This window comes from Cyphellophora europaea, assembly GCF_000365145.1.
Source record: "Cyphellophora europaea CBS 101466 unplaced genomic scaffold supercont1.8, whole genome shotgun sequence".
Lineage (NCBI taxonomy): Eukaryota > Fungi > Ascomycota > Eurotiomycetes > Chaetothyriales > Cyphellophoraceae > Cyphellophora > Cyphellophora europaea.
Window position 1 is genome coordinate 1237010 of NW_008481814.1, and position 21367 is coordinate 1258376.

General features: G+C 54.5%; 10 protein-coding genes across 10 annotated transcripts; 5 read left to right on the forward strand and 5 right to left on the reverse strand.

Annotated features, from left to right (window-relative positions):
- Positions 1 to 51: 51 nt before the first annotated feature.
- On the forward strand, positions 52 to 384 carry HMPREF1541_08262 (uncharacterized protein; the record flags this gene model as incomplete). Its single annotated transcript, XM_008722581.1, has 2 exons — positions 52 to 206; positions 258 to 384. The coding sequence occupies 2 exons, from the start codon at positions 52 to 54 to the stop codon at positions 382 to 384; spliced, it is 282 nt and encodes a 93-aa protein (XP_008720803.1).
- Positions 385 to 2593: 2209 nt separating this feature from the next.
- HMPREF1541_08263 (uncharacterized protein) lies at positions 2594 to 4615 on the reverse strand (the record flags this gene model as incomplete). Its single annotated transcript, XM_008722582.1, has 1 exon — positions 2594 to 4615. The coding sequence occupies one exon, from the start codon at positions 4613 to 4615 to the stop codon at positions 2594 to 2596; it is 2022 nt and encodes a 673-aa protein (XP_008720804.1).
- A 2966-nt stretch (positions 4616 to 7581) lies between these two features.
- On the reverse strand, positions 7582 to 8760 carry HMPREF1541_08264 (uncharacterized protein; the record flags this gene model as incomplete). Its single annotated transcript, XM_008722583.1, has 1 exon — positions 7582 to 8760. The coding sequence occupies one exon, from the start codon at positions 8758 to 8760 to the stop codon at positions 7582 to 7584; it is 1179 nt and encodes a 392-aa protein (XP_008720805.1).
- A 1189-nt stretch (positions 8761 to 9949) lies between these two features.
- HMPREF1541_08265 (uncharacterized protein) lies at positions 9950 to 11041 on the forward strand (the record flags this gene model as incomplete). The annotated part of the gene is made up of 1 exon (XM_008722584.1): positions 9950 to 11041. One exon carries the CDS (start codon positions 9950 to 9952, stop codon positions 11039 to 11041), a length of 1092 nt encoding a protein of 363 aa, XP_008720806.1.
- Positions 11042 to 11394: 353 nt separating this feature from the next.
- Positions 11395 to 12437, reverse strand: HMPREF1541_08266 (mitochondrial thiamine pyrophosphate carrier 1; the record flags this gene model as incomplete). The annotated part of the gene is made up of 2 exons (XM_008722585.1): positions 11395 to 11520; positions 11571 to 12437. The coding sequence occupies 2 exons, from the start codon at positions 12435 to 12437 to the stop codon at positions 11395 to 11397; spliced, it is 993 nt and encodes a 330-aa protein (XP_008720807.1).
- A 620-nt stretch (positions 12438 to 13057) lies between these two features.
- On the forward strand, positions 13058 to 15727 carry HMPREF1541_08267 (uncharacterized protein; the record flags this gene model as incomplete). Its single annotated transcript, XM_008722586.1, has 1 exon — positions 13058 to 15727. The coding sequence occupies one exon, from the start codon at positions 13058 to 13060 to the stop codon at positions 15725 to 15727; it is 2670 nt and encodes an 889-aa protein (XP_008720808.1).
- Positions 15728 to 16288: 561 nt separating this feature from the next.
- On the reverse strand, positions 16289 to 16594 carry HMPREF1541_08268 (U6 snRNA-associated Sm-like protein LSm2; the record flags this gene model as incomplete). The annotated part of the gene is made up of 1 exon (XM_008722587.1): positions 16289 to 16594. One exon carries the CDS (start codon positions 16592 to 16594, stop codon positions 16289 to 16291), a length of 306 nt encoding a protein of 101 aa, XP_008720809.1.
- Positions 16595 to 17558: 964 nt separating this feature from the next.
- Positions 17559 to 18601, forward strand: HMPREF1541_08269 (uncharacterized protein; the record flags this gene model as incomplete). Its single annotated transcript, XM_008722588.1, has 2 exons — positions 17559 to 17996; positions 18050 to 18601. The coding sequence occupies 2 exons, from the start codon at positions 17559 to 17561 to the stop codon at positions 18599 to 18601; spliced, it is 990 nt and encodes a 329-aa protein (XP_008720810.1).
- A 509-nt stretch (positions 18602 to 19110) lies between these two features.
- On the reverse strand, positions 19111 to 20460 carry HMPREF1541_08270 (uncharacterized protein; the record flags this gene model as incomplete). The annotated part of the gene is made up of 1 exon (XM_008722589.1): positions 19111 to 20460. The coding sequence occupies one exon, from the start codon at positions 20458 to 20460 to the stop codon at positions 19111 to 19113; it is 1350 nt and encodes a 449-aa protein (XP_008720811.1).
- Positions 20461 to 20887: 427 nt separating this feature from the next.
- Positions 20888 to 21181, forward strand: HMPREF1541_08271 (uncharacterized protein; the record flags this gene model as incomplete). Its single annotated transcript, XM_008722590.1, has 2 exons — positions 20888 to 21023; positions 21072 to 21181. The coding sequence occupies 2 exons, from the start codon at positions 20888 to 20890 to the stop codon at positions 21179 to 21181; spliced, it is 246 nt and encodes an 81-aa protein (XP_008720812.1).
- Positions 21182 to 21367: the final 186 nt, after the last annotated feature.

The window sequence follows — 21367 nt, forward strand, 5'->3', positions numbered from 1 at the left end:
TCATCCAGACCAAGAATCGATCGATCAACAAGATCAAAGGTTTCTGGAACTATGCCTGCTGCGTATGCTGTACGTGATGGCGGCGATGCCAAGTCGAAGAAGCAGTCGATGGCCGACCTCAAGTTGCGCCGTCTGCAGGAGTTGAATAGCCGCCTGAAGGAAGATCTCGATCGTCCTCGCGTCAAGGTCGCTGAAGCCTCCATCTCGTGAGTAGCTGTCCCTCCTCTAACTTGCAATTACGCTGACAGTTCGAACAGCCTCATCAACTACTGCAACCAGACCCGCGACTACATGGTGCCTTCTGTTTGGGGACAGGTTGATAAGAAGGAAGACCCATACAACCCACAGGCTGGTGGCTCCGACGGATGCTGTGTCGTTATGTGAGGAGTTAATACAATCTTCTCTTTTGCCTTTCAGAGTCACAAAGTGACCAAGTTATGCATTGGCAGCGGCGCAACAGGACAGTTTCTACCAGACGGCAAGAATTGCGGGTACGGCATGTTGTAATTATGACCGACTCAGCCAGTGCCAGTCAATGAAAATTCTTTGAAAACATTTCCCTTGTCTCTGTACTTGTCCACGAAGCACTCCCTCTTAGCCGTTGACCATCCATACGGCCAACGAGCTGTCACCGCTCCCATAATGGGGCACCCGTTCGATCATGCATACACTGTTGCCAGTTCAGCCTTTCGGGGCAGCACTCATATTTTGGACGGCTGGAAGAGCTTTCCCTCCAATTTGACGTGGTGAACAGTATCACCGTTGCCAGTTACCCGCGATTCTCACTGCACCCTTCACCGACCACCTCGTCGGCGAAGCTTCACCACCACATGTCAACGAAGTGACCTCAAGTAACGGATCATATTAACTGCCCACCTTTCCCCCCTCTCTTACTCATTCTCCTGTTCCACCGTTCGGAAGGCCGGGGCTGGAAGTGGTACAGATTAACAATACATATCTACAAGTCTCATGCAAGATCACTCCCTCCAGCCCATTTGCAAACGTCAAGAAAGGCTACTCAACCAACCATCCCCCGTTCTCCAGCCATATCCGTCTGCCAGAAGCGAACGGTCGACAAACCCTGAGTCAAGGGCAACACCGACTTAAGGTCTGCAAGTAGGGAAGAAACGCACTCCGCTCGTCAATCTGTGAGCTTCATAACTGACTACCTTTGTACCAACTACAGTAGAAGCCCGCAACACCCACAACCAAATCCAAACAGTATGTAGCATCCCAGAAAAATTGCAGGAATTCCCGCCCAACCCAATCAAGAGCTCAACTGCAGTTTTTTGACAGCTTGCGCAAAGGTCTGGGATGAACCCTGCGCTCTCCTTTCACGAACGTCTGCGACGGAGCTTGAAGTGGAGATCGCCTGGAGCAAAAAAGCGGCCCTCGGCTCGGCGGACCCTACCCTGAGGTACTAACTCAATACCTCCGTACCCCGTCCGGAGTTGCTCGGAGTACTTCGTACCGGGACTTTCCTCACCGCCCCTATAAGGATTTTCCGTATTTTGTAACTTTGGGGCGCTCTAGGGTGCTTATTTAACTGCACGTGGAGGCGATGGGACAGGGAGGACTGGGGCGCATGAGATATCGGAATAAGATTGGCGTGTCAGCAGCGCGGATGGCATTAGTGCATTGCCGCTCTCAGACGAAGACCGTGGGGACGCAGGGGGCATGAATAGTAAGGGAAGTATCAAACGATTTGGGGGTTTTCTATCTTCGGTTGTGCGGTGCCTGTGAGCTGCGAGTGTATTGAGCCTTATGGGCTTGTGCGAGGGGAATGACTGCTGCATGGCGTTTGGGAGGTGAGTCTAGCACGAGCCGTGGGGTGACAAGTATTCGAGGCGTCAATGATCGCGGAGTTGGCTCATGTATCTGGAAATGGTCGTGAATGCGCTTCGCACTGTGCGTCGGTAGAGTAGCACCTCTGAGAAGACCTTACTAAGAATTCAGGGCATGGATTGCAGTGCGAACCATGCGCAGGTCGAGGAGCCTAGATGAGCATGCGGGTCCCGAAAGTGCCTCGTTTGCTCAGCCGCCTCGTTGCCTTTCGTAGTTCCATGCGGGCTTTTTGGCCGTCTCTGTGCCTCTTCGTCCGCGCGCTGCTTGAGCTGCGGAAGAGCGACGAGGTCGATATGATCAATCGTCGATATTACGGGTGTTGCTGTACTTGAACGGGCATTGTCACGTCACGGAGAAGCGACTATGTTCTTTGCCCTCAAGGACCAGAGCGCATCAGTGTCGTTGGCGGCAGCGGCGACAGAAACCAGCTTATAATGAACCAAACCATGAATTCGAACAGCAGAGATATCCTATATCTTATAACCTAGTCACTATCCATTCCATGCTCGCCGTCGCTGAAGGGGTATCTTTACCATTAACATTAAAATCCAAGCAACACTTTTCCGTTCCCTTTCGTAATTTTGTATTCATTTCTCCTCGTGCCCACTCATCCCATAACCCAGGACCTCATCAGTGATACCAAAAGGTAAGGTTGTGTGCGTGCCTGCCTCATGTAGTCTCAAAGAACCAGGAGTATGCGCTGTGTCATTGTTCCCGAAAGTGAAGGTAGATGTTCGCTGAGCTTCGACTAGGACACATCCTCCTCGCCGTAAGCATCGGTGTCTGTGTGCTCCTCTTCGTCGTCGTCGTCGTCACCTTTCATGGTCATCTCGGCGTTGAGCTGCTTTGGATGGACCTCGATTGTATCCTCAATGTCCTCACTTTCATCATCGCCGGTATAGTCATACGACTTGCGCGTCGCTACGCCCCTCAATCTGTGGCTCCATCGACTGCCCTCCACGATCGCCGAGCTAGTGGCAGGAAACCTCGCAGGTTTGCTCTTCCGCCTGACCGGCTCACCAAGCTCGCTCTGGCTGTCCATATTGTTGTTGTCACCGCCCCGCAGTTCTGTCAGCCAGTACCTGTCATCCAGCCCGCTGGCGACGAGCTCATGGTCGAGTGCCCACTGCAGAAAGCCCTCGTCCAACCCTTCTTCGTCCTGGGTGCGACCTTCCTTCTCATAGTGCCGCGCAACATGCTCCATCCTAGCCTCCCACACTCTGAGACCTTTCTCGTCGGCGCCGTATTCGTCAGCACTGAATTCATCCTCACAGAAGCCACATCCGATAATCTCTCCGGGCCCGCCACCAGGTGCACCCCGCCTCCACACCCAACAATCGTCTCTAATACCATCTATCCACTCGTCAAGCTTGTTCCGGTCGCGAACACTCATCTCATTATACTCCTTACGCCCCCATTCAGCTGGCTTGTGCATACGTCTGCAGTGCTGTGTGAACAGGTCTTTCCGGTTGAAGTCATTATAGCCTCTTATCTTAGTAATGTTGCTTGGATGGTCCAATGCGCAGGCGCCTTCATTACAGCGATAGTACCCGAGCCGCAAATGCTGCGAGAGTGTGTGTCGCTTCCACTCGTTCTTACTGGGAAACACTGACAGGCAGCCAAAGTGGTGGAATGGGCAAGGAAGAGGACTCTGGCGACTTTTGGCGATGCCGGGAGTGAGGGCGGCAACGATGGCGGAAGAGGTGGAAGATTTGTTGCCGCGTTTGTTCTTCTTGGACTTGGACGATGTTTTCACCTTAGAAGGGGCGGTGGAGGACGACGTGGTGCGCGTGTGGGACGGGTTGACCGTTGCAGATGATGTGGAGTGTTTGTGTATGCGGGCGTTGTCACCACGGACGCCGAGCGACTGAAGCTGCGTCTTGGAGTAGGGGACAGGTCCCTGGTATGTGCGGCGAGGGTGATTGCTGCTAGTGTGCGTACGGATGGGCTCGGGTTGGAAGTCTGTGCCGGCGTCGTGCTTTACCACGTCATGGAGATAGCCAGCATCGTCTTCGGCGGGCGCGTCGACTGACAGGCAGTCATCATCATCATCATCATCATCATCATCAACGGACTGGCCAACGCCAGAGTCGGTGTGTTCGGCTTGGTCAAAATCAAGCTCCTGAGGTAGAGGCATCTTAGTATCAACGGTATCGTTTGCCTCCGTCATGTCATCTTCCTGGTACGGATTGCGGGTGAACTCAAAAGCCCTGGGATGAAACGTCTGAGTTGCAAGTTTTGGCGCGGGTGAGAACAGACTGTTTTGGAGCGTTGCTGTAGGCAGACTTGGGTTCCAAAATTCATGAGAATGAGGTTCGGAAGTAGGTAAGGGATAAAAGCTGTTGTCACTACCCATGGTAGGAATGACAGCAGGTGTGATATCCGGACTCATGGTGTATGTTGGTGACCCAGAATCAGTGCTGGAGAGGGAGAACCCCGACATTGGGGAATGTTGTCTGTTGACCAATTGCCCTGGATAGAACGAGTAGCTGTTAACATTCATGTTGTGCAGGAACGGCAACGGGGGCGAGATTTTCTGAGGTCGCTGGTTAAAGCCGTGAGCTTCAGGATCATAAGCAGTGGGAGACCAATCCAGAGGTGGCATCTGACGAGTCCTCGACAGTTCCAAGGCTGGATGGCCAGGATACCAGTCTAGATTGCTGGGATAGTCGTTGTCCATTGGGTCGAGTTCCAGAGTAAAGTCGTCGGTCTCATCAAAGCCAGATGGAGAATGCTCGTAAGGCCTGGAGTTGCTGAACATCGATGACATGCCGGCGGTGGTTTTCGATAGACTGACGGTGATATATCAATGATGAAAATGAGCAGTGAAATAGAAGGAGCAATGCTGAAATTGGGGGCGAAGTATAATAATATCAGGTTGCGTTGCTCGGAGCGAATCAGGTCACTCTCAGGCTACGCGCCTCCGTCTCAAGATGCATGGACAGTGAAGACGGGGGCGAAGATGAGACACGATGCTGCGGTGAAGGGGGATTTGGGCAGGTAGGATTGGGACCACGAATCTCATATCGCTTTCCACGGGGCTTTGGTCTGGACATTGCGAACCGCGCCCAGCCATCCGCTCAGAAGCAGCTCTTCAACGCAGCAGAGCCTCAACTAGACTCAAACCAGATCGAGCTTGAACTGGGAGGATGATGAGCTGTATCCATGCCCCGGAGTAGACAAGGGTGGAGGCATCCCTAACCGCTTTTGCGGACTACTGACTCTGTGATAGCGTTGTCACTGGCGGCGAGAGGTGCAGGGCCACGCGATAGTGGGCTCAACTAGCCTGCATGGCGAGTTGGCAGCAGAGATTTCCGCACTCTGCCAGAGCGTAGTCCGTGGGTACGCCAAACCGGTGTAGGTGGAGAGGGTTGCCTCGTGCGTTCAAAAGCGAGCTTCAGCCAATGATTGGGGGCCTTTTCTGCCGTCCAGCCCTCATGCGACCCATTTAGCGTAACAAATCACTTGCTGCTTTTGGATCGTAACTCATTGTGGTGCTCGCTTGATTGCTGCAGAAGCTGCATAGAGCAAGCACAAGTTTCATGCCCGAAGAGTCACCAGAAGTCTCGGTCGACAATGGAAGGGGTATCTGCTTCCTGAGTCCAGGCCGGAAACAGACTCGTCGAATCTGTTACCCCAGAGCTCGATTGGAACACCAAGAAGTTCGTATACGAGAACCGGGGCGTTCTAGACAAAGGCCCAATGGGTTAAGCTGAAAAGGGTGCCGGTGGCAGGATCGTCTCGGACCGGGCTTGCCGCCCACGAGGTGTCTCGAACAGACGGCGCCAAGCTCTGCTGGGCTTAAATCATCGTCGCATTTGCAGCATTTTTGGATAAAGATCTGTGACAATGAGAGGGACGATCCTAGCCCTGAGAAGCTGAAATTCTGAGAGCAAGGACGGCCGGCGTTGCGGGTGGTGTGAAGCGAGCTGCAGCTAGGACACGTCAACTACTCCGAGTAGAGGTGGTGGTGACACCACCATCTCGGCTCCTGCATCGCAATGGTACTTCTGCGCAATCGAAGGGCCACAAAGAGCCGCGGAGTTCCATTCGGTTGCCTGTGACGCAGGATTAGGTGGCCAACATGCTTTCTAGACGAGGAGATTGAAATGGGATCGACATTCAGGAAAGAACTTTTGCTCAGCTTGGTGGGGCCGCGTGAAAGGCCACCGACCGTACATCCCAGGTCAATAACATTAACAGATGTCTGGGTGTGTCCGAGAAAGAGAGATGGCTCGCTTCAGGGGTGCTCCAATAGTCTGCCACAGGGAATGCCTGCGAGCCAGGGTATGTCCTTCAGGTTTCACCTCCTGTCCGTCCTCGTCCTTGAAGCGAACTGTTTCCCTCCTACCATGACGCATTAGCGCTCTCACCGTACAGCAGTAGTCGGTCGACGAAGGTATTTGGGAAGCAATTGGGGGCTGACTCGTAGTATTTTCAGCACTACAAGCCATGACACTCCTGCCGTCGAGCAGTGCCAAAGCACATGACAGGTGTCAGTCTGGCCTCCAGGTCTCGCTAGGGCGGGCAATGATTTAGGTGCCTCCAAGCGATGCTTGAAAACAAACCACGATCCCAAGGCAAGCGGCAACTACTGCCCGATCGTTACTCTTTGTGAAAAGGTCGGAAAATGCTTTGGCGGGGCCGTGGACAGTTCAACCCTGGTGCTCGCTTCCAAATTCGTGGGAGACAACATGGCTGGCCGGTAAGTTCCTGTTACAACTACCAGTTCGAGCTAATACCCGTACTCCGTGCCGCCGAGGGCGATGAAGGGTTCGTTCCTTGTCTCAAAGCTAATCTGGTTACTAAGAGGCGCCCAGGGCTTTGAGGAACGTGCCGAAGAGCCCATTCTTCAGCCACATCGAGTTTTAGCGCCAACAATCATGTACTTATGTACGGCAACGCCCCTGCTTAACGTCCCCACAATGCGTGTGCTCTCTCAGTCGAAGCTGCTCAGCATTATCTCGTCCCTTGCAACAAGCCGATGGTGTGCTTGCAATCCTAGTTTAGCCCCCGAGTTCAACGCACTGCATGTCTCGGACCCAGCCTGCTCCGACCGCTACCGTCCATTTGGGTTTTGCAGGTCAGATCTCCCGCACTCGAATTCGCATACCATCGTTATCGAACCAATCGTAATCGTCACTGCTGGACTGATGCTCTGCAGATCTAGGTGCGGACAGAGGCCCAGGACCATCCGTGTAAGCCACTGTCGATGTGCTAGTCCTTCCCACGTGTCCGCCCCTGCCTCTTGCATCTTCCCCTCCACCGATCAGCACCAGTGTCTCTTCATCAGAATTAGGGTATGGAGCCGACAAGTCGTCACGCGACGGTCTCGATAGACTTGGACGCAGGCCTGATTCTGCATTAGCTGCCCATCCATTATGTCCACCGCAGGGAAGCGTGAACTGACCGCTGCTACGGCGTGCAGGATGCTCCCGATATGGACTTCTTGGTCTTCTAGCCGGTCGTGCCGGTCGTGCCGCGTACCAGTCGTGCTCCGTGTCTGTGCTGTAGTTCTGGTATGGTTCTTGGAGATTAGGGGTCCTCGGTCTTGGAGTGCTGCGCGGTGGTATGCGTCTCTTAATGTATTCGACCGTCCGCTCCGTAAGCCAGGGCGCTCGAAGACCTGAATCTGAGTATTGGCACCGAGTGGGAGGGGGAGCAGGAGTAGGGGCTCGTTGGACTCTTCGAACACTACACAGCATCAGCGGCTGCCTCGAACGGCAGAGTAATGACTTACGACCTGACATCAATATCATTCTCGTCATACTCGGAAGTGTAGCCAGATTCTTCTTCGTCCACGCAGATCACGCGACGCGTTGGGCGGGGTCTAGGTCGTCTTACGATCTCGAGCTCCTCCACACTTGGAGAACGTCGCCGAGGCACAAGCACACTTCGGGATCGCATCGACTGATCGTTCTCAATAGAGCTTGACCTGGACATAGAACGTCGGCGTTGACGATACCCATCATCGAGATAGGTGTCATCGTCGGACGCAACAGGGCGGCTGCGAGACCGACCACGGCAATTCGAGCCACTCTTTGTGCGATGGCCAACGGAAGAGGCGCGGCTGAAGCCTCTAGAGTTGCGGCGATGCGGACGAGCTTGATGAACGTAGCTGTCTGTACTGACGATGCTCTCGTCTTCGCTGTCGGTGGCCGCATCGCGACAATTGCGACAGATTGTTATGCCTGGCAGCTGACCTGGCGCAAGTGGGTGCTTGTAGTGGTATCTGGTAGACCGAAACCGGCCACAAACAGCGCACTTGTATTTGAGGTCTTCTTGAGTGGGATATCGTGGTGGACTAATGGCTCCGGCTCCCTGTGGCAGAGGTTGTCCTTGAAAGCCGCCCACTGGCTGCGTTAGGCCTGGAGGAAGGTTATGCGTGGATAGGTGCCGCTGCAACGGGTTGTACACTTGCGCTGTGTTGTAGCCGAGTTGAGCCGAATACCCGCCGAACGGCTGCTGAGGGTTATATTGCGTAGCATGCATTTGTTGGCGTTGGGGAATAGGCTGGATGAACGGGGGCACGCCAGCCAGTGGAGGACCGCCGTTTGCGTCGGATGGATATCTCTGTGGATCAGGTTTGAGGATGCCACGCGGCTGCTTACTGCTCGGGTCATCGTGATGAGGCTGCATATTGGGAGGGTGGATAGTTGAGCAGCTGGTGTTTCGGAAAGGGCAAAATATTTGCGGACCATCTGCGGCTGCTGTGTTGATGGCGGCGCGTTGCGTGCTGGCTCGCTTGAAATCTTTCCAGAACGGTGACGGACCGTGCCACAGATCGTGGACAGCCTCCCGAAAGATGGCCTTGAAAGAAGGGAGTGCTGGTGGCTGCTTCTTCCTGACGTAGAAATGATGGCCGTCCGGTCCGGTTTCGATCCAGTTTTCGGTCTTCTCAAATGGGTTGGTCATGAGAGCAGCGTTGATCAGCCAGAGACACTAACTGATTCATGTGAGACATCAGAGGAGAGGAAAGAGTAGGTAAGTTCGGATCCAGGTGAAGTTAGGCAATGTCAGGTGCAGCTTGATTGATAGAGAAGTGGTTGGGTCTGAAAACTGTTTGAGCATATGTCATGAGCAACCTCGAGAAATGGCGAAGACAGCAGTGACTTCAAGATGGGAACACCTTGTCACTGCAGCGACGAGTCACAGCTTACCTATTGTGTCGCATCTCGCATGACACAAATCATCGTCCTGTCGCTTGACCTTGCAATTGCTCACAGTCGACCCCATATTATCGTCCTGATTGCCCTTCGTTCCAACCGTCAAGACAATCTGCTCACCTCCAAGCTCTCTGGCAGCTCTTCTGTCAATTGCCCTCCACATCAGCCACCCAGTCTTGCAATACAGATATACAGCGATTACTCTGGTGGAGTGTCGACTTCGCTCTACTACGTGTTCAAGCTGGAGTCACGATCGACGTGGCATTGTTGCGACCATTCTACCTCCGCCATGTCCCAGACTTGAAGACACGAGTGCTGTGGTTCGATGACAATGCACGAGCGGCAGTAGCAAGGACGTTAAAAAGAGCTTTCGGTCGAGAGTCGTGAATACGTAGCCCGGCACCCTGCGTCTTCGCCCCACCCAATCCACTAAGGCACAAGGGTGTCGTGTGCCGTGCCCGGCATTGACGATATACTTATCATCAGCAAAGTACTACAATGAATTAGAACAAGGTAGAATTATCGACCACATTCTGTCTGAGACATCGACCAGTGCACTGGACATCTGGCCTCTGCTTGCAGGCGTGGTGTACAGCAACGAGACTCCAGCCTAGATGTTCGGAACTTCCGCAATCACGAAGCTTGGCCACGGTGTAAAGTTTCGCTGTTTTTGGCATGACTAACGTTGACTGGGCGGGATCCGGCGACGTAATTGTACCGGAATCCTCACCTTGGCGCAGCAAGGCTGAGCATCTTGAGAAGTTGGCAGCGACACGACCGTCCACGTATGTGTCGATGGCGCGGCTAACGGACTTCTTCTTAGCCACGATGATGCTCGTCTGCATATAGCATTTCGTTCCCTCGAAGTTGTGCTGAAATTCGTCTGTATTCCAGCGTCGTGCCGACAGCACTGTGCTTCACCGCGCTCAGCCTCCAACATGCCCTTAAACGCCCCCGATCTCCAGAACTACCGAAAGGATGTAGCGAGCAAGGGTTCTGCACTTGGCGGCACTGGCCGCGAAACCCTTATCAAGCCCTATCTGCCAGAACCTCACAAGCATCGAAAACCAGCTCCTCCATCCCCCATGGAGACTGCAAAGAAATCGAAGCCTGCACGTAGAGGCCGCAAGCAAAGGATACGACCCTTTCTGCGACAGAAGTTCCACTTCCTCATATATTTTGTCATTCAAGTCATCTATGGCATTATCATCCGCTTTTACCATGGCTGGCACGCCGTGTCCGACCGCATCGTTGCGATCATGCACTACCACCACCGCAGCCCGGAGTACATCCAACGAGACGTCAAAGACCTCAGCCGCATACCGGAACACCTCAGCGTCATCCTGAGATACAAAGTCGAAGAAGATGGTGCACTAGAATCTCTCATGGACGAAGTGGCCGAGCTGTCTGCCTGGTCTGCGGCCGCAGGCATACCAACATTGAGCATCTACGAGAAATCCGGCATCCTCAAGTCGTATACCTCCTCCCTGCAGGACCTTGTCGACCAGAAGCTAGTCTCATACTTCGGGCCCGCGCCCGCTGCCCCAAGCTCAAAGATTTACTCGTCCAACCAAACTTTGCACAGCCCCTCGCCAGAGCACAATAGTCGTGCAAACAGCCAAAGTGGACGCAGACATATCAATCTCCTCCTGCTTTCCGCAGCGGACGGCAGAGATACGCTCGTCGATCTGACCCGCACACTTACAGAGATGGCGCAGGCAAAGAAGATTCGTCCCCGGGACATAACCTCCGACCTCATCAACACCGAGATCTCCGCTACCACCGCTGTTCCAGGCTCTCAGGCGCCATCTACCAACGCCAAGAAGGAAGTTGGTGCGGGCGAGCCGGAGCTGGTTATCGTCTTCGGGCCTTACGTCAAGTTGGAAGGATATCCACCATGGCAGATTCGACTGTCCGAGATCTTCTGCGTGGGCGGGGACCCGAGCCAGGGCAATGTACCTGTGGAATATCAAGGATTCTTGCGAGGATTGTGGAAGTTCGCAGGTGCTGAGATGCGCTTTGGCAGATAGAATCTGGGCATTAATTGAACTATCAATCTGCCGCTTGAAGGCTGCGTCTGCGTTGCTCGTTCTACGGACCATTTTGAAACTTCTAGTTCTTCACGTGGAGCCTGATTCAGTCAAGATCGACTTGGTGCGATCCGGGACCGATATCCTGCCGTTTCCCTATTCTTGTCAGCCAAGTATTCATGTCGAAGATACCGCCACTGACTCTTGGACCATGTGCTGCACTCATCCCATCACACTTGTCTAGAAGCAACTTTGCCGTGGCGACCATCTGGTAGCCCTGACTGATATGAAGTCCAGTCCAAAAATAGTAGTAAAACACCAAGCATGCGATCATGCTAGCCCCTGTTATTCGTTCAGTCATCATAATCATCAGCATAAGCGTCGTAGCATTCCCACAGATTATCGTCATTGCGTTCAGCCATGAGCACGTGCAGACTACGCTCATAGACATACATCGTGATGGCTGAGGCGGGGGCAGCCTGAGTGGCAAATTAGCATAGGCTTGTGCATCAACAGCAACAGAAAGTACCTTGATCAAGCTGACAGTCAGGCCGCGGTACCACCCACGTACACCTTCCTTACGCCAGATAGAGTGCAAGCCGCGCCAGACACCGGCATAGATGGGAATGTTGGTGTGGACGTAGCGAGTACGCATGGGTCCTTGTACTTGCAGTCGCTTCCGCACCAGGTCAAAGGGGAAGGTTGCAGTCTTCGCCAGAACACTGGCCAGAACGCCCGCAACAGCATCACCTGAGCTCAACGGCAAGTTCTTCCCTCCAAGGTGCTGGTGGAAAAGCTCGTAGCTGCTGAAGAACAGCCCCATGTACGGCACGATGGTGCCCACGGCGGCCGACAATCCCCGAAAATAGCCCCGTGGACCCTCGTCTCTTGCAATGTCCTTGACTGCGCCCAGAAGCCCGGTATAGATGCGATCAGTCCCCTGTGCCGCGAACCGCGTGCGTAGCAAGTCTAACGGATACGTTATGGTCGTCGCGAGTGCGCCCGCTGAAGCCCCGCTGACGAAACTCTCGGCACTGCTCGGCATCTTGACTGGGAGTGCTTGCTGCATCTGCGTGAAGCCTCTGTATGCCACGAACTGCATGCCGCCGTAACAGACATACATCAATTCGGCCGGAATATTGCCCTTCCACAGCGCACGGATGCCCTCTTGCTTCGCGATGGCGCGCATGGTGTGTAGAGCACCTTTGTACGTGGGGCCCTTGATGCCGTCGCATGACAACGGGTCGGAGAGGGAGTGCGGCTGCAGCTGCAGGCGGATCTTGACGACGTCGAGCGGCGCGATGCAGAAGCGCGAGATCAGGCCTGCAAAGCCGCCGGCGAGGATGACTTGGGCGCGCGTGCCCTCGTCCTTGACCTGCTCGACGCTGGGCGACATCGAGAGGCTTCGCCCGGTGGGCTACTGTGTCGGTGGGAAGATAGACAAGTGAGCTGGAATGCTTTCAGGGAAATACGTTGAGTCGAGATGGGGTATTGCATAGAGGGAAAGTTAGCCGACAGAGGTAGCCAAATGAGTGGGCACGTGAATGGCCAATTAACGACGCGATTTCAGGCGCGTCGCGGCCAGAAAGCGTCAGCGATTTTCTGGGGGGAAGACTCCTCCTGCAATGTACAGCAGTCAATGTACTTCACTTTAACTACATTTAGTACTACCCTCGCCGCCACGATCTGTGCAGAGACAGTTCTGCTCACTAGTTATTGTCCGGCGCTGCTGTATATTCACAAGTGAAGACTGTCGAAACTCCCTCCTGCAATAACGCAATGAGCTCGCCACCTGGCTCCTTCCCTTAACCTGCAATTGACGGCGATCCCTGCATGGTCAGCCTGCAGGACTTGAAATTAGGGGCAGACACTGCTGGATCGATGACTGACCACGCATCTTCTCGTGTCCAACCACTGTCCCGCAACTGGTCGCCTGCTGCCAAGGCGGGCTCTACTTCTGATGCCCCAAGGCTAGCCCCCAACACAAGGCCTTCTCCCGCGACGAGCTCGAAGGAAATGCCTCCCTCTACATCGGCAAGGCAAAGCACACTGACTCCAGTCAAAAGCGCACCCACTGCTCGCCCTCGAGGTCCACGGCAGACCAGTCTCACTTCCTGGTTCGGATCTTCGCCCGCTGCTGGATCAACCCCTGCCCAGGATGTCGTGACTAACAGTAATTTGTTTCTTCCAGAGACTTCAAAAACATCTCGTCGTCCAGATGCTGAGCCGCCGACGAAAAAGCCACGTCTGAGTCTGGACGAGGAGGACGACTGGCTGTCGCCGCAGGCCCAGGCTTCGGTTGATCTTCTTCCGCCTAACTCAAGCGCACCCCGGTCCAGCCCTAGCAAGGTGAGATCAACGGAGAAACGGAGAGGTGGATTCATTGTGGATTCGGACGATTCAGATGCAGGAAATGATGATGAGGATTCTTTGCCTGAAGATTTGCCCGCAACTCAAAACGACTCTTTGTTCGGAGATGGTTGTGAGGCTGATGAGTCTGCTCGGCCTGTGACTGAACCGCGATCAGAGTCCCCACAAGATGGTACGACCAAAGCTTCGCTCATGTTACGACCCAAAGAGCCTCTTCAGCTTTCCGGCACCTTCGACGATTCTGCCGAAACCAAGACGCATCATGATGATACACTACCAATCGCACTGGATGGCACAGTGGATCCTGAGCGTCCCCCACTTATACGTCAAGATACTAGTCTTTATACTCCTGGAGATTTCGGTGACGAAGATTTTGAGCAAGATGAATTTTATGAGGAAGGCGAGGAGTTTATGGAGAGACGTTGGATGGAAGACCAAGCTGCCATGGAAGCAGCTTTTGACGAAGACTCAAAATCAGAGAGTGGCACTGAGAGTGTGCGTACGCCAAATGATGATTTCGATCTACCTGGTACGCCGGACCAGGAGAGTGTTGCATCTTGTCCCATCTGCAGTGGTAGCCTAGCAGACCTGACAGAAGCGCAGGCATCAAGTCATGTCAACGCTTGTCTTGACGGGACTGCGCCTCCGCTACCAAAGATCACGCAAGACTCTTCAGCCACTATGGCGGGACCCGAATCCAGGCCAGCATCTCCGTTCAAACAGCTTACCAAGCCGGCCCATCGCTTTCAGCGAGCTGCCATTGCACGACCACCTCAAAACAATCCCTTCAGCGCCGCTAAAGACAACAAGGCAGGTAGCTCAGCATTCAGTAGGCTCATGTCCGGCCATGCTGAAGATCTTGCTTGGGCCGAGGCAGCTGCTAATGAGAAGGACTCCCGCGGTAAGCCGTCGTACCAGCGGACTTGTCCCTTCTACAAGATCATGCCTGGTTTGAGTATCTGTGTGGACGCCTTCCGCTACGGTAAAGTCGAAGGCCAGAACGCCTACTTCCTCAGCCATTTTCACAGCGACCACTACATCGGTCTCACTGCCAGCTGGTCTCATGGCCCAATCTACGCAAGTAAGGTCACCTGTAATCTCATGCGCCAGTGTCTCAAGGTCAACCCAAAGTATATCAAGCCTCTCGAGTTTGAGAAGAAATATGAGGTGCCTGACACGAAAGGTGTGTTTGTGACCATGATACCAGCCAACCACTGTCCGGGCTCCTCACTGTACCTCTTCGAAAAGGTCATTGGCAAGAATCGAGATGGAAGCGACCGCATGACGCGAGTCCTTCACTGCGGCGACTTCCGCGCTTGTCCTGCGCACGTGAACCATCCACTCATACGGCCCAACGTCGTCGATGCCGTGAGTGGCGCCACCAAAGAGCAGTGGATCGACACCTGCTACCTCGATACGACCTATCTGACTCCCAAATACGCGTTTCCCTCTCAGACTGATGTCATCGATGCATGCGCAGCCATGTGCGTGTCCCTGTCCAACGAAATAGCGGATCCCAGCGACGCATGGGAATCCACCAAGAACTCACGGATGGGACCTACAATGTCCAAGTTCCTGGAAGCTGGGGACGCCGGCAAACCCAAGCTCGAGCCGGAGGAAGAGGACAGTAAAGCTGACCTCAAACCTCGCGGCCGACTCTTGGTTGTAACCGGCACATACAGCATTGGCAAGGAGCGCATCTGTCTAGGAATCGCCAAAGCACTGAAATCCAAGATCTACGCCCCGCCCAACAAAATGGCCATCTGTCGTGCCCTCGAGGACAGAGAACTAAACGCCCACCTCACCAGCAACAAGTTCGAAGCCCAAGTACACATGCAGACGCTATTCGAGATCCGCGCCGAGACGCTGCACGACTATCTAGTGCCACTCAAGCCGCACTTCAGCCGCATCGTAGGCTTCCGGCCAACGGGCTGGAACTACAAGCCTCCAAGCAGCAGATTCACCGAGAATCCTGCTGTCGATATGATCCTCAACAGTGACGGATGGAAGAGCCGCTTCGGCATGCGCGATCTGGTGCCCCAGCGAGGCAGCACCAGGGAGTCGAACTGTTTTGGCGTGCCGTACAGCGAGCACAGCTCGTTTCGCGAATTGACAATGTTCTGCTGCGCGCTGCGCATCAAGAAGGTAGTACCGACGGTCAATGTGGGGAGCGCGCGGAGTAGGGAGAAGATGAAGAAGTGGATTGAGAAATGGGATATGGAGAAAAAGAAGAAGGGCCTGTTCCAATGGGAGATGGGAGGTGGTGGGAGTGGTGGAGATACGGAGCGTTTTGAAGGTCTTCATTATGGTGTGTAGAGTGACTCAAGTTAACGGTTACTGTCAGTTCTAACCTCATATTTGTCCGGTTTCTCCATCGCAGCTGTCGACTGTGGACGTGTGTTTGAGCACGGCAGGGGAATGCTTTGGGTAGTCCTTGTGGGAGACTACTGGAGAGTCGTGCGACTGAGAGCGATCGATGCTAGGCTTTGCACGAAAATGAGAGGCAAACTTTCTGCGTGAAGCAGATCAATTGACGTTGACACACCTGCATGTCCGTATAGATGGCTCTCTGCTTCGCGTCTAAGCTGAAGCCATTGCCTACCTCCACGTCTCGACTTTCACTCTTCTTCTCGCTGCTGTCCATAGCTTCGCCTACCATAGCTCGACGTGGCAAGCTTGTTGGGAGCGCGACTGGGACTCGATTTTCGACGCTCACCACTCCCCGCAGTGTATAACGCACGAGACTGCCACGGCGTTTTGCCCCTACAGCCATCAGGCCCTCTTGCTGATCGTGATCCTCATGGGTAGCATAAGACGTAGCTGAAGACTCGTCATTACAGTGGTATAATGCCTTCTCGGTAATTTTCCCCTCCACTCTCAGCCTTTCCGCTGCGCCTGTGCATGCGCGTTCGCCGCCTCCCGCCTTGTAGCGTCCTCCAAAAGCCCCCGATCCACTTTGTCGACGGGTAGATGCACGTAGCGCACGACGCTGCCGCGGATGAAGATGTTCTTCACGGACGAAAGGTGCGGGTACTTGACTTCGTCGAGGACGATGATGTCGTCGAGCTTGATGTTGAGGTACTGGTCGACGGACTTCAGAGTGCCGCGGATGGAGATGTCGTTTTTGAGCTCGACGGTGACGGTCGTCTGGGTGAGGGTTTTGAAGAAGGAGAAAAAGAGCATTGTGGCGGCTGGAGTGATGAGATTGAAAGGAAGGAGGGACCGGGCGGGGTGTGGGGGATGAAAGAGCAGCTCGCTGCGCGTGAGGAGGTGCGCGTCGCTATGTGAGAGAGTTTCTAGGCGCTCGAGAGGGACGGAGTGCGAATTAGACTGAAGTCGATCTCGTTATGGTGTTGAAGAAGTGCCCGTACGGAGCATCTGCTTGAGTGCAGTTGGTGGTAGAATTGATGCATGACTCAAGTTTCAGCCAAGGCCTGACTCGCGCAGCTTCCTCCCCGTGTCGGAGACGTTGGGTGACGAGGGTGGTCTTACCAATGTACTCTTGTTGATGGGGTTCTGAAGCCTCCTGCAAATGATGATGATTGAGTTTGAACGCAAATCCTGTGCCTCGACAGGCTGGGTCCCGTCGAGCGACGCTCACAAAATGGGTTATCACATGCAAGTGCGACCAAGCAAGACTTGTCCATTTCATGGGCACGTCCACTTGGGACGACCGCTCTTCCGAGCAGAGCGGCAAATGCAGTGCATGTTGCATACTAGCGTCCATACACAGCAGGACCAGTAATCTATTTGTGAAGGTAAAGACATGCTTGCTGTTCGTGTCGCTCAGCGCGCTGCCCACACCATTGGGCGCCCTGAAAATGCGCCACGAAACCGACGCAGTATCACCTTGCAGGCTGCCCGGAATCGGGGCTGAGCAGTTGCATTGACAGAGACAGCCTATCAGTCCACATTTTTCCTACGCAATCAGGGCTGGTCCCCGTGTCACATATGCTGCTGAAGATGTCCGTACTTTGGATCACCTGAAAACCGGTGACGCCCCCGCATCCCTGCCTGCTGTGCCTGCTCCTTCGTCCAACATCAGTTCAATTCTATGAGTATACGAACCCTTCCAAGATCGGGCGTTTGATGACTGCGATCTATCTTCTGCTCTCAACCCAAATAGCGTGGCCAACTCTCTGCTGCTATGTCTAGCCTCGCCGACAGCTTGACCTCTATCGGGCCTTCCCAGCCTGATCTGACTTCCACAGATGAATCAGACGAAGCTTGGGACCTAGAATGTGTCGACCTCAAAGGCATCGACGCTCTGAGCGTTTCCCAACTGAAGAGCTCACTGATCGCGTGGATGAAAAAGCAGCGTGCTACCGAAGCGGAGCTGGAGGTCACAAAGGCTACTCGGCGTAGAGCAACCATGCGGATGCAAGACGAGATCCTCGAACTCAAGAGAGAGCTGTGGGTAGCCGGTAGAGCTGCCGACGTGGCCCGCCGAGAAAGGGTGCGAGGCGAGCTTCGTGCCGAGATCGAGAAGGAGCTCGCCATCCCACCAAAGCTGCCACCAGTAAAGCTGGAGGACGCCATTGGCCGCCACTTTCTGATCCCCTTCGACAAGTGCAAGCAATGGAGAGTAAGCGCGCAATAGCCATGATATACCTGGTCTTCCACTGACAACGTCCCAAGGACATGCAACTCCTGATCGAAAAGGCCTTCGACCACGTCGAGGGCCTGAGCTGTCACGTCTACACCGGTCGCTACGACCTGCTTGGCCCAGACAACGAAATTCTCATGGCCGAGTACTGGGAGCAGGCTGTCCGACCAGGCATGACCATCAAGCAGATGCTCTGGCCAATCCGAGAACGCAGCCGCTCGACATCACATCGACGTTCTCCCGCTTCCGGCGTCGAGATCATCGATCTGAACCCTCCAGCCTCCATGTCCTCCTCAACATCTTCCGCTGGCTTCCTGGAACGCCGCAGATCCATCGATGTCCTGGACAGGAGCCGTGCCTCTTCGCCAGGTTGTGACGACGCTTTCGTGACCTCGCTCTCCGAAATCTTGGGGAACAGCAGCCTCGCCGAGAAGGAGACGAAGAAGGAGGGGATGGATGAACTCGACTCCTATGACGTCGTCGCCTATGAGGATGTCCTGCCGGGCAACCGTCCCGCTGCTAGATCAAAGGATAAGAGGCCGAAACGTACACGGTCTACCTACGGCCTCCCGTGCGCGTTCTGAGATCGTGAACCTTCTGAACCGTGCCATGTGCTTTGTCAGGAGAGGAACAATCGCAAGGACCCGAGTGCCGGCCAGCAAGATACTGCGGCTCAACTTGTTTGGGCAGCGATTCTTTTGGGTTACAGGAAAACTTCTTTCGGCCATTGAATTGATATCTTTCACACTTGCTTCCGACCTTTCGTAGAAAATAAGCGTGCCTGCAGGGCGAATCCCGCTCGTGCTTTTTGCAGTGAGAGAAACGTCCAGCCCATCCCAGTGAACGCTGCTACTATAATAGCAAGCCATAACCTCTAAAATAAGCCAACACCAACGCCATCGCTATGCCCGTGGTGTGCCATACCATGCTATGCTAATCCACATCATCATCATCACCCGAACCAACAAAATTCCTCAGATCACAGTCCACGCACCGTAAAAAGCATCCAATAGACCCTTCCCACCGAGACAATGATGCTGTACATGGTGACTTTCGCTCATCTTCCTCCACAATCCTTTTTGTGTTCACCGACTCACAACTTGGCCTTCAAGTTCGCCTCTCCGCCCTCCTCAACGCCAACTATCACAAGCACGGCGATGTCATCCACCTTTCCGCCGCGCCACCCTTCTTCGGGATAGTATTTTCGGAGCGCTTTTGCAAACGGGCCGTCCCTCTTCTCGTTCAGACTTGCGTTCTTGGCCTCGCCGACAATCGTCGCAGCCAATATCCCTTGCAGAGTCTCTGGCATTTGCGACTCTTTGGACCCTTTCTCCCGACTGACCAGGTCCCGTATATGGTCCGAAACTGCAAAGCCCTGCTCGCCGTGCTCGCCGTGCAGCTCCCATGCGCCACTGCCGCGCATGATGCCGCCGACGATCTTGAGCAAGTCCTGTGCATCCAAGTTATCCCAGACGCCGTCTGTTGCCAGCACCAGCACATCACCATGGCTGATACCGAGGTCGAAATCCTCCGCACTGCCTGGTTTGTCGTCGATGGGGACGCCACCGAAGATATGCGCCTGCCGCAGTATCTCCGGCGGCGTGAGACTCAGCTGATAGGGCGTATTGAAGGCGTGTGTTTGTGGTTCACTGAGGTGCTGCACGCGCCCAAGCCGCAATTGCACGAAACCCGAGTCTCCTAAATTGGCGATGCGCATACGTCCTGAAGGGTCGATGACGCCCACACAGGCCGTGGTACCGCCGCCAACCATGTCCGGGTCGTTGATCAACTGCTGGTAGCCACGTGCGAGAAGTCGTTTTGGGCTCAGGCTTGGCTCGGAATCTGAAGCGTTGAAGGACTGAGCCAGCGACGACATGTATGTGCACAGGCCGTGACTAAAATCGGCGGGATCGATGCCCCGGTCAGTCCAGCCACCAACGCCATCGGCGATGGCAAAAGCAGTAGATTGCGGAGTAGTAGAATGGGAGTGGCTACCAACGGGAGCCACAAAATAGGCATCTTGTCCAGAATCGGGACGGCTGCGGCGCTTTTCTTGGAGGGACGAGCCTCGCTGTGCGCCGAGAGACTGTCCGCTGCTGGCGCTGAATTCTTGTGTGTTGGCATCGGGCCGGAAACGGCGGCCTTTGCCGCTGCTGGAGGCGGCGATGTGAAGGGAGATATGGGGGATCGAGGTGCTGGATGGCGAGGACGAGGCGTGACTTGAGGAACTGAAGGCTCTTGCTGGTACGTGTGAGGTGGACGTTGAGACGCGGTAAGGGGACGAGCTGCGTCGGATGGATGAGGAGAGATCTGTGAAGACGCGGTAAGCACGGGTGACATCTGTACGAATAGGTTTGCCCGCACGGTTTGGTGGGTTGCTCAGAAGAAGGGAGCGAGTCAGGAAGACCGAATGTCGACGCACGTTTGCCACAGCGGCAGACATGGCGAGCGAGAGAGTACTGTTAAAAGACGAGGGAAGTGCAGCCTCGATGCTGGTGACGACGGACGGGTTGTAGTAGAGAATAGTGAAGATTACGACATGGCCGAGGAGGAGGAACAGGAGCGAGCGAAGCAGAAGGCCGCACTGCATGGAGTGGGTGCCAGTATGTTGGCGATATCAAGCACTTGACGAAGACTACGCAGAGGCGCAGTAGTTGTGCTCGCCAGAAAGTTTTTATGGAGATGGAGAGTTGCTCTTCTCGCGACTCGGAGTCGGCCAGATTCGCTCATCACTCCACACTGGGATCAATCGCTGTCTAAACGGGGCGACCTCTAGACGCATCTCGTATTTTTCTTCGATCGCAACCGCTTCTGCATCTGCTTCCTATACACACCATTCCGTCACCATGTATGCGACAAGAGCGCTGCGAATGCCGATTCTGAAGCGCTCATCATATTACGAGAACGATTACCGGCAATCACCCGCCCTCATTCGAGCACGTCGGCCCTATATCTTCAAGAATGCGATCACGGGTGTTGCCATCATGAGCTTTGCACTCGGCGTCTGTGAGTCAGGTAGTCTGGGATGAGGTGCTGAAGCTGACGCGGGCGCAGTTGCATTTACTCTCAAGGCCGTCGGCCAAGATACGTTCGAGGATGTTGTCGTTCCAGATGCCACGAGTCAGCCACCTAAGACGCCCAATGTGCAGGCCGGAGGGCGGTAGTGCAGTCGGAACGAGACACAGGATTCCAGCAAGCTACAGCTTCAGCGCCCTTGACGAAATTGACTGTGGTTTGAGTACTACAAGCTTGGCCAAGCAATACAGGAAGAATGAAGGACTGTTTGCCCGGCATTAGAATCAGTTTTAATTCGGATCAAGACTACAGCTGTGGCTGTGTGGCAGACGGCA